At 36.0% G+C, this 11,594-nt stretch overlaps 2 protein-coding genes across 2 annotated transcripts in view; both read right to left on the bottom strand.

The window, feature by feature from the left end:
* Positions 1–2,653: 2,653 nt before the first annotated feature.
* LOC110027138 (protein ELC-like) lies at positions 2,654–7,385 on the bottom strand. The gene is given in 2 exon segments (XM_020728444.1): positions 2,654–2,733; positions 6,080–7,385. A coding segment is annotated over 1 exon segment (1,152 nt). The 5' UTR covers positions 7,243–7,385; the 3' UTR covers positions 2,654–2,733; positions 6,080–6,090.
* A 3,770-nt stretch (positions 7,386–11,155) lies between these two features.
* LOC110027109 (ALG-2 interacting protein X) overlaps positions 11,156–11,594 on the bottom strand; it is a 45,888-nt gene continuing 45,449 nt past the window's right edge. The window contains exon 9 of the mRNA XM_020728404.1: positions 11,156–11,531. Within this exon, the coding sequence (XP_020584063.1) occupies positions 11,364–11,531 (168 nt within the window). The 3' untranslated portion in view covers positions 11,156–11,363. The remainder of the gene's footprint in view (positions 11,532–11,594) is intronic.

The raw sequence follows: 11,594 nt of genomic DNA, 5'->3' as shown, positions 1-11,594 counted from the left end.
GTGATATAGATGGAGATGTTAATAGTAGAATTCAAGTTGGTTGGTTGAAGTGGAGGAATGCTTCGGGCCTTTTGTGTGATAGAAAAGTACTGCTAAGACTGAAAGGAAAATTTTATAAGGCGGTGGTGAGATCTGCAATGCTCTTTGGCGCTGAATGTTGGCCTTTAAAAGAGAAGCATAAAACGAAGTTAAGTGCTGCTGATATGAGAATGCTTACGTGGATGAGTGGCCTGACAAGATTAGAGAGAGTCATCTTAGATTGGTTACTTTAAATGTAGATCATCTGATAATCCGGTTAAGCGAGTATATGTTTTAGATTCAACTTATGTTAAGAAAGGTAGAGGTAAACCAGAAAAAACTTAAGGATGCCGTAGAAAAAAAAATGATCTTAATTTATTAGGATTAAATGAAAATATGACACTCCATAAGACGCAATGGAGAAAATTGATCCATGTTTCCGACCCCACTTAGTTGGATAAATGTTTCTTCTTCTTGTTGTTGTATTAAAGTCAATAAGATGCTTAAATGCTAAAAAAATAATCTATGATTGAACAATTCGATAAAGTTTTTGGGATTTTTGGTTGAAACTAAAAAAAATATTGCTAACAAAAAATTATAAATAAACTCTCAATCTCCATATAAAATGAACCTTAACCAAAATTCAGAGAGATAGGAAGAACTCTATAGCCTTGTCTAACACCTGGCAACATAGCCAAACCATCATTACTTAACGGTCATCATCCTAATATCATAGACCAACTATCGTACAGCTCATTCGCCATCGTCCAAGCACCGTAACTTATCCACCGTCACTTACCATTGTTGCCATCTCAACTGCATCTCTAATATTCTCAACCACATTCACAAAAGCCGAGCACATGTTTCATACTCAATACTTCAATTTCTCCAATTTAAAGGAGAGCTGACCTTTATATGTGATATATCTTCCTCCATTAAACCCTTCTCAGCTCTAAACCACAACCATGCCCACCCACCATGTATCATTCTCCTTCATCCTTCAAAAGAAGATCGAAGGTGGTCCCAATGCTAACTTTCCTCTCCTCAACCCCAAATTTGCTTTTAAAGTCTCTGAGAGAGCTTATGTTAGCAACATATCATTTTAGCTTTGTGACCCTTCATATATTTTCAAGTGATATACAACACATGTTCCTATGCATACTCTATCTTGCCCATTTTAAATATCTAATAGCTCTTATATGTCCTAATCTCATTGACAAAAAATATTTATTTGGAAAATTTACATTCGTAACTCACAATTCTTATGTATTTAAAAAGAGAATAATATTTTATTTTTTTGTGATATTGAAGAATGGACTGCTATGTTTGTAAATATGAAAGTTTAGCGGTGAGATATGTAAATACATAAGAAATTTTTGTGATGTAAATGCACCCATTTATTAGGACTCAAAATTGAGCTCAACACAGTTCTCCATGAAGGACAAGTCATCTGCCAAATGCATCATGTACCAGCTTCAATGAATCTTATTTCAACTACATTCATTCTATCAATTGGAGTATATTGGTTGGTCAAAGTGAAGAATCACAAAGGGTTCGGTTCGAGCTCAGAATCGAAGGTCATTTAAGTCCTACCTAAGATTTTAATTATATCATTAATGAGTGAACATTTTACATATATCGGATCTATTGTTCAAAGTGATGGTGATATAGAAGAGGATGTTATGAGTAGAATTCAAGTTGGATAGCTAAAGAAGAGGAATGCACAAACCTATTTTGTTATAGAAAAATACTGCTTAGACTTGAAGGAAAATTTTATAAGTTGACAGTGAAACCTGCTTTATTTTATGACGCAGAATGTTGGTCTATAAAAAAGAAGCACAAAACTAGGTTAAGAGTTGTTGAGTGACTTTACACTTAGAGACAAAATACAATACAAATATATCAGTAAAAGGGTTGGCATAGCTCTAGTGGCAAACAAGATTAGAGAGAGTCGCCTTAGATGTTTTGATCACATTAAACGTCGACCATTTGATGATCCAATTGGAAGAGTAGATGTTCTAGATTCGACTTATGCTAAAAAAGGTAGAGATAGACATAAAATGACTTAGGCATCTTGTATAAAAAACGACCTTAATTTATTAGAATTAAATAAAAATATGACACTCAAAAAGACACAAAAAGATTCATGCAGTCGACCTCACTTAGTGCGATAAAAGCTTGCATTTGTAGTTGGCGATGTTGTTATTGATCTTTCAACATTAATTTTACCCATCTGCTTGATTTGGTGCATCTTCTCCTCTAATGTCTATTTTCAGTATCTAATTTCAAAAGGTGTTACTCCAACTATCATCTCAATGAAAAAAAAAATTCTAAGCAATAATTTCTGATTTTACAACAATTCATCTAAAAATTCTCATTCCCTCCACATTCAAATCAAATGGGGACAAGAGACCATAATTGCACCACATCAGATGCACATAACAAAGCCAGACTAATTAATTATTCAACAAACTATTGTAAAGCATGCGTTTGTTAAAAAAAAATCATTAGAAAAAACTATTAATTTTTGCCTTGCAGAATATCATGAAAGATTTACATGATATTCAAAGATACTACTCAATTCCTATGTATTTGCATATCTAACCCCCAAACTTTAATTTTTTTTACATTACGTACATACCAGCTTACCTAGGATTTAAAGGATTCATGCCATGAGACATTTTGGTCACATTAAACATCGACCATCTGATGATCCTGTTAGGAGAGTAGATGTTTTAGATTTCACTTATGTTAAGAAAGGCAGAGATAGATCCAAAAAAAATTGGACATATTGTATAAAAAAAATCTTAATCTCTTACAATTAAATGAAAATATGACACTTGATAGAACGCATTGAAGAAAAAGGATTCATGTAGGTGACCCACTTAGTGAGATAAAGACTTGTTGTTGTTGTTGTAGTATACCACCTTACCTATGCATGAAAAGTTGTACTTCGGTTTTTAAAAGATTAAATGTGTGATATAAAAGATTGGATGATAAGAATGTAAATAAATAAGAATTGGGTGGTAAGTACGTAAATGCCCCTAATATAATTTTGCCTAACAACAATCATCCCGTATGCCTATCATCTAAGGTGATGTAAATTTCCTCACCAATTGAATTGGTATACAAGAGGAATCGACAAAATAAGTAACCGACCTCGCAACAATAAGGAAAATATCAAGGTGCATTTACATATACACACCACCCAATTCCTATGTATTTACATTTCTAACAGCCTGACTTTCTTTTTCACATTTATACCACCGAAATCTTCCATATCACACAACAAATACCACTGTTTTAACTTCTAAAAAGTAAAGTAAACCTTCTTATGCATAAATAAGGTGGCATATATGTAAAAATATCAAGTTAGGTGTTAGGATATGTAAATAAATAGGAATTGAGGGGTATGTATGTAAGTCTTCCAAATTTCAATATACAAATTAGTCTCAAACTACCACCAAACAGCTCTACAAAATCAAGGTGAAAACTGTAATTTCAAAAAGAAGAATGCTCAAAAGTCCAAATCGCAAACTTTTTTTTTTAATCAAAATGAAATATAAAACAAAAAAAATTACCTGCTTCACATCCAATACATGAAACCAATTCAAAATTAGCTTAGAACAAGCTTCTCAACACCATGATGCTATTTATATCCATACTAGTTGGCACTAAACAAAACCACAATATAAAGCTGCTTTAAGGGACAACATTTCAATAAAATAAAAGAAAGATTAACATACATACCACTCCATTCCTATGTATTTACATATGTAACACCTAAACTTCAATTTTTACATATAAGCCACCTCACTGATGCATGCGAAGATGTGTCTCAATTTTTAGAAGTCAAAATAGTAGAATTTTTTTATGTGTTGTGAAATATTTGGATGTTGTAAATCTAAAAAGTAGAGTTTAGGGGTTAGGTATGTAAATATATGGGAATTGGGTGGTACATATGTATATAAATGAACCAAAATAGAAATCAGAATCACTCCAAAATTTACTGCATCGAGAAGAGAAGAATAAGAAGCTTGAAATAGTTGCTTTAGACCTTACAGATTAGTTATAAAACCACATTGATGCAATGTAAATTATGATGATGGTGATGATAAGTATATTCTCTAAAAGCTTAAGGAAATTATATATATGTATATATATATCAATAACATCACTCCAAAAGAAGGGCTGTTTATAATGCTATTTACAAATCTAGCACGTTCTTTCATCCTTTTTTTCAAATTCTCACTGGAATATCAAAATTCATGATGAAACCCCAACTCATATTTTTCATTTTTATCAAATTATCAATGATTTTATCGCATGTGTAAATATATCAATTTGGTAGTTCAAAAGTATCACCTTGCTTCTAGATTTTGTAAATAGCAATGTTTTGGGTGTTATGTACGTAATTATCCCAAAAAAAATAAGACACTTGTATGTCCTCCAGGCTGCACTGATGAGTTTATGTCCACCAAAAGACATGAGTAGGTAAAGCATGTAAAACTAACACAAAATTCATCCAATTTTAAGAAATCATAAAAATTCTTAGAACAATCAAACACCCATAGTCAATATCTATAGTAAATTTAATTATGTACATGCACATTTCAATTTAGAAAGATTTACATACATATCACTCAATTATTATGTATTTACATATCTAACACCTAAACTTATATTTTTTACATACATGTCACTCAATAGGACACAATGGAGAAAAAAGGATTCATGTGGCCAGCCGCACTTGGCCGGCCGCACTTAGTGGTATAAAGGCGCGTTGTTGTTGTTGTATGCCACCCTATGTATGCATGAAAATGTGTATTTCACTTTTTAAAAATTAAAATGATGATTTTTTATGATATAAAAGATTTGGGTTGTATAAATGTAAAAAAGTAAAGTTCAGTTGTTAGAGATGTAAATATATAGAAATTGGGCGGCATGTATGTAAATGCCCTTCAATTTAGGAGCATTTACATACATACCACACAATGCTCATGCCTTTACAAACCCAACACCTAAACATTCATATTTATATTCATATCACGCAAATGTTTAACTTCATAGCAAAAATACCACCGTCACTATTTTTTTCATGCATATGTTTATGAAAACCAGGTGTTATAAGTGCAAATATCAAACTTTGGGTGTTGCATATTGTATACACGAAAACCAATGACACAAATCACAAAGCAATCGAACAGTTCAGGATAGCAGCCAAAAAATTGAAGTATCAGATTGAAGGAACATGAACCGAGTAGATCATTCAACAACCGATCGCTCGGTCGGAGTCAACCAACATGCTATGGTGAAAGACTCTATCGATGGATCACGCCTGTAGCTCTGACCGCCCAAGCTACTTACAAAGAAGCTCAATCGCAATTAGTCGACCGACCAACTTCTACTTCGGCAAGCGCAATCGTCATTCAACCGGTCGTCTCAGTCGACTGAACCCAAACAACTCGACTGGCTGGTTACCGACATATTCAAACTCTAATTGTAAAACAGATTTGGTAATAAATCAGCACTATAAATTAGCATATTCATTGTATTAAAGAGGATTTCTATATTCTCTCCTTTCTGTATTTGTACAAATGTGCCTCTATAAAATAAGAGGCAAAAATGACAAATAAAGGGACCACTCCCCGTTTCTCTACAAGAACATCCTTAATTACTTTATCTCTATCATCCTCCTTTTCCCAGCTCTAACTCTCGAGTTATGTTTTCACAAAACACAACTTAGAATTCAACACATATGTAAATACATTAGAATTGTGTGGTATGCATGTAAATTTCCCTTCAATTAATTGCATGGAGTGGTCACAACCAGAAATCCTCAATAGAAACTTGATTCATTCTCCTTTCAGTGCCAATCCAACTACAATTTCACAACTTATACCACATACAAAGTTTATTCATCACTGAATTATTACTTCATTCAAATAGCCAATCCAACAAACCTAATGACCACAATTCATATATGTATATATATATATATATATATAACAACTAACAAGAATGTTAATTTATGAATACAAACTGGAAGATTTAAACTGACCTCCTTCCTCCTTACGAAGTATACAGTGAAGCTCTACCCGCCATGTTTGCGACCTGCACCTGCACCTGCGCAGCTCTCACCTTCGTCGCCAGAGCACGATGGAAGAACTGCTCCCTCGACAACGCCCTCACATTCTTCAAATACATGTCGAATGGAATTGAGCCGCCCTGAAACGCCTTATCCAAAGAGTACACGGTGTCCTCTACCGCAAGGTCTTCCGCCGTGCACTCCAGCATCTGCTTAGAAAGAGCATCAACGGGCTCAAATGCGTCTTCTGCATCAACATCACCATTCCACTTCCATTGATTCTCCCTCATCCATGCTTCGAGGACGTCAGTGTTCATAAGGACTAACTGAAGCATCTGCTCCAGTCCTTCTTTCTCGCCAACCAAGTCGCGAAGCCCGCGCGCGAGTTCCTCCTCCCGCCGCCGGAGCGTAGCTTGGGTGGCAAGGAGTCCGTCCGTTTCCCCCTCTTGAATCTTCCGAAGCGCGGCGCTGTCAGCATGAACGGTGTCCACGATTTTCTTCATGGCGTTGCGGCGGAACACCTCGGATGGATCCTCAGCGGGCAGAGCTGGCGGCCGAGGAGTGTAGCTGGAGATCGAGTGATTCGCCGAGGATGAGGGAGAGGGGATAGTATTAGGGTTAGGGTTAGGTCTGGGGTGTTGGCGGGAGTATAGAGGTGGATCATTGCTGAAGATCTGAGATAAGAAGCGGACGAGGTCGACGAGATTGGAGGAAGGATAGATCCAGTTCTTGAGATACGGTGCATGAACGAAGCCTGAGCGGTCGACATATGGGTGATTGAGCTTGATGACCATATCGCGAGTGGGGTTGAGGAAGACGGAAGGAGGAATGAGAGTTTAGCGTTCGACGAGCCAGATGGAGGCGGGAATGTTGTAGACGACGCCATCGTAGACGATGGGGATGGTGCCGTCGGCCTGGAGGAGATTGAGGGTTCGGCCATCGTTGTGGGTGAATGATGAGACTTTTGGGCGGAGCGACTGGTAGGTTTCGACGAGGGAGACGAGGTGTTGGCGGATGAGCCACTTGGTCTCCTCGGCGTAAGGGAGGGAGGTAGGGCCACGCTGAGAGAGAACGGTGCTGAGGAATTGTAGCACTTGTTGGGCGGCGGGAACGGACGGCGGCGGCGGCGGCGCCATCGCCGGCAGAGAAGAGATGGGGAAAGTGCGTTGAATTAGAGGACGATGGTGCGCGGTTTCGTGGAGAAGGGGAGGATTGGAGTTTTCTTCCACCGGATATTTCTTGTATAAAAAAATGGGGAATTTTGAGAGAGTGAGATAATGAGAAAGCTTTCTTTATATATATTAAAAAGTCCATGTACTTCCATAGGGGTCTTAGATAAGACTGTTGGCATGGATTATTTTGTTGTTAATAAATGATAATATGTATGCCAACAGGCTGAAGTTCTCATCCTTCTGTCTTGAAGAGCCGCACGTCGAGCTCGTTGGTGCAGCTAGGTAATTAACAATGAGTTTGGTGGAAAAGTTCAACCAGCTTCTGCAACTTTGGAATAAGAACTAGGGCAGTGTAGGAGAGTTTGGCTAAAAGAACTTGCATTCAAATTATAGCTGCATAGACTCGTTCTAAGGAATTCATACGAATGTTGACGTAATTCGCGTAGAATCCTCTGAGCGGCAAGGAGCTCCGAAGTTTGTTACTTTCAAAGGTTCAAGCACTATTGATCGGGTCGGCGTCAGACGACTGAATATTCAGTTGGTAGACTCAATTCATTAAGTCCATGAAGCCCATTTAATATTTAGGTTTTCTCGTTGCTTAATTTATTTTTGGATATGCAGACATACATACATACATACATATGTGTGTGTACCACACACCATTTTTGGGGTGGTTTAATTGTATGTAAATTGAGTATATTATATTTGGAATGGAAAAGTTTTATAAAACTGTCACCATTTTTGGGGTGGTTTAATTGTATGCAAATTGATTATATTATATTTGGAATGGAAAAGTTTTATAAAACTTAATGTTAAATTTAAAATTTTATGAACATAGTAATATTTTTAGTAAATCGTAAACTCACTTGGTACCTTATTTATGATATATTTTACATTTGCTCAGTTTGATCCAACCAGTTTTCAAATACATCACTATATGTGTAAAATTGAGTTAGTGGGTTGGGCTTAGGTTTAACTTGAAGCTGATTGATCTATTAATCGAGTCATAAAGTCCAACATGAACTCAACCTGTCTGCAACTCACTGATCCGAACTAGACTCACATAATCTTTCTTAAAATAAGGCATAGCAACTATTAGGGTCAAATTTATAACAATTTAGTGTCAAATCCATGTCAATTCTAGCTTGGCAGGTGAGCCTTAACTCAACCAAAAATATTAAATGAGTTGGGATTCCTAACCAGACTCAAAATTTTTAAGTCAGGTCAATTTTTATCATAATTGGGCCTAACTTCTGATATGACCTGTGCATGAAAGTCATGTCAAAAATTGACCCAACAAACCACCTCAATCTGAGCTCGACTTGAAAAATTCAAGTTGGAGCAGACCTGAATTTTCTTGTAAGGTTTGCGTTAGGAATCCCAACTCATTTAATTTTTAAATAATGTTTGAATTGCAAACCAAACTCGAAATTGACTTAAAATCAACCCGACAACCAAAAAAATGACCTGAATAAATATTAAGGTTTTTGTTAAACAAGTTATGTGGGTCAGGTTTATGTCAGCCGAGCTTGATTTGGACTTTTTGTCCATTTAAAATTTCTGGTTATTTTTGGATCAAGCAATTTTAGGTTAAACCGACCCCGACACATGAATCTGATTTGACACCTCTATGAAGATGATGGGGCTAAGAGAATAAAAAAAATGTATTTATCTATTCCTGAATTCTGGGTGATTCCCAAAAGTAATTTTAAGTCCAGATTAGTTTATATATATATATATATATATATATAACGGGATAAGTCTCAATCATCTTGACGGTTTAGATGCACTTGTGTAGTCTATTTTTGTGAAACAACACTTCGATGAATTTTATTTTTTTTATTTATTTTGAGTGTCAAATTGTATTCGTGGGTCTGACTTGGGTTTAGCTTGAATCTTTCGCATCAATTAATCGAGTCATAAAGTTCAACATGAACTCAACCTGCCTGCAACCCGCTGGTCCCAATCAGACCTATATAACCCTATTTAACAGAAGGCAAAACAAGTATTAAGGTAAAATGTATATTAATTTAAAGTCAAACTCCCGTTAATTTTGGCTTGGCGGGCCAACCTTAACTCAACCATAAAATTAATTGAGTTAGTATTCCTAACTGAATTTTTTAGGTCGAGCTGGTATGTCACGTCAATTTTTATCAGCCCTATGCTCGACTTCTAGTCTGACCCGTGCATGAAAATTACAGGTGTCAAAATGGTCAAACACACCACCTCGACCTGAAATCAACTAGAAAAATTCTGGTTGGAGTTGACCCGAATAATGTGTTCATTTTATATGTCAAAAGCTGAAACTACAGAGAATGTCCTATTGTCATCGCTTGGAACAACACCTCGTGAATGCATATTCACTCCTACACTCTCTAAAGTCACAATCACAATCTCAACACTACTCTCCCCTCCAAACTTACACTCATTGCAAGAGCATCATCATCACTTGCAAGTAAGTTGAAATCCTTTAGTGTAACTCCAATAATATGATAATATAATTTGAATTGATGCCCGCTTATCCAACCGAAAATCATTTTAATCCCTTTTTCTAATGAATGAGGACTCAACGTAATTTCTTGAATCTTCATAGTCCTATGTTTTCTTCCTCTCTTGGTTTTTGACTTTGGTCCAATATCCACCAAATTTAAAAGTATTAAGCAAGTGCTCATTTACATCATGTTCCACATCCAAAATTTGAAATGATGGCCACTGCATTTCGATAAATAAAATCTTGGTTTAATAAACTAATAAAACATTTCAACAATCCATGCTCTATATCCATATCCATGCATTAAAAAGGTGATGAAATATCTTCAACAATCTTAGGAAACAATTTAACCACAAAACAGTTTTCATATCATCATGAATTGCAATACTATAAATTAGTATTCCATGTGAATCTATTTATAAAAAATCATTAGATGGAAAGCTAGTGCATAAAAAGCCAATGCGTGATAACCCCACAACAATCAACTACTATAGAATCATTTTATTGTCTCATTATATTTCAGACGCATATGCATACACACAACCCTATTCATATATACTTACATATCTAGCGCCTAAAATTTGTCAAATATGTAAATATAAGAATTGAGTGGTATGCATCTGCAAATTCCTACACTGGCTGATATATATGTAAAAGTGCAGTTATTTTCTTAGAAAAACAGATATTTGAATAGTAAATTGCAGAGTGGAAGTAACAACAGGAATTGATGCTTTGCTTACCTCATCCTCACCAGACTGACATGGTGATGGTGGCACACAAATGCTATACAGCTCCATTTACTTGTTATCTCTCCACCACTTATGAGCTTCTAAGGTAACAAACTTTGAATTAGCAGATAAATAAAATAGATGAAGATATGCATTTAATCAATTAGAACTGACATTACATTAATTCAAATCTGAAGGCTATCAAACTGTCCAAATGTTCTGCTATAATCACTCAGATAAAGGATAAGTGTATAGAATCCAAATTTTCTAGCAAGAACCAAACTAATAACATAATTGGGCTTAATGCAAACTACATATTTCATCAGATTTGAAACTGATAAACTGAAGATCTCATCATCCCACTCAAATAATTAAAAAAAAGGAATATTTACATACATACCGCTCGATTCACATGTATTTACGTATCTAACATATAAACATCAAGTTTCAAGAAAAGGTGTATTTCAGGAATTTGGATGTGATATTGAATGATTTGGGGGGTATAAATGTGAAAGTAAAGTTGTTGGATACCTAAATATATAGGAATTGGGTGGTATGAATGTAAATGCCCCCTAAGAAAAAGGATTCCACTGGAATCCAGGGCCAAAAGCCTTCACAAGCTATGACAATGTGCCTGAAAAGTTCAATAGAAAAGATCAAACAAAAAAGCATAAATATCCATATTTACAAAACAAATAACGTCTCCTTGTATAAAGTTTTAAATAACAATCCATGACATGAAAGAAGCAAACTATGACAAATTTATTTACAAATATCTCACATCATTTGGACAACAAAAGATAAATCATCACAAGAGGACTACAATAAATGATGTTTAGATATATGCAAGCGTTGAGACTGATGCTCTACTGGGGACGGTAATAACCGCCCTGTGGATAATTCTGAGGAACATTGTAAGGCGGCGGCGGGGGGTGTCCGGTACCCGGCTGCTGTGGCGGTGTGTTATAATACGGGCCACGCCAACCTGGGTAAGCTGGCTGGCTGTAGTCATGGCTGGGTGGCTGATTGGCATACTGCTGGTAAGACGGCTGCGGCTGGGGGGGGGGGGGGGGGTGGGTTTGAGTGTTTGAGGTTGG

The sequence above is a fragment of the Phalaenopsis equestris genome, unplaced genomic scaffold (assembly GCF_001263595.1).
Source record: "Phalaenopsis equestris unplaced genomic scaffold, ASM126359v1 Scaffold000414, whole genome shotgun sequence".
NCBI lineage: Eukaryota > Viridiplantae > Streptophyta > Magnoliopsida > Asparagales > Orchidaceae > Phalaenopsis > Phalaenopsis equestris.
This window is presented reverse-complemented; position numbering and strand designations above follow the sequence as displayed.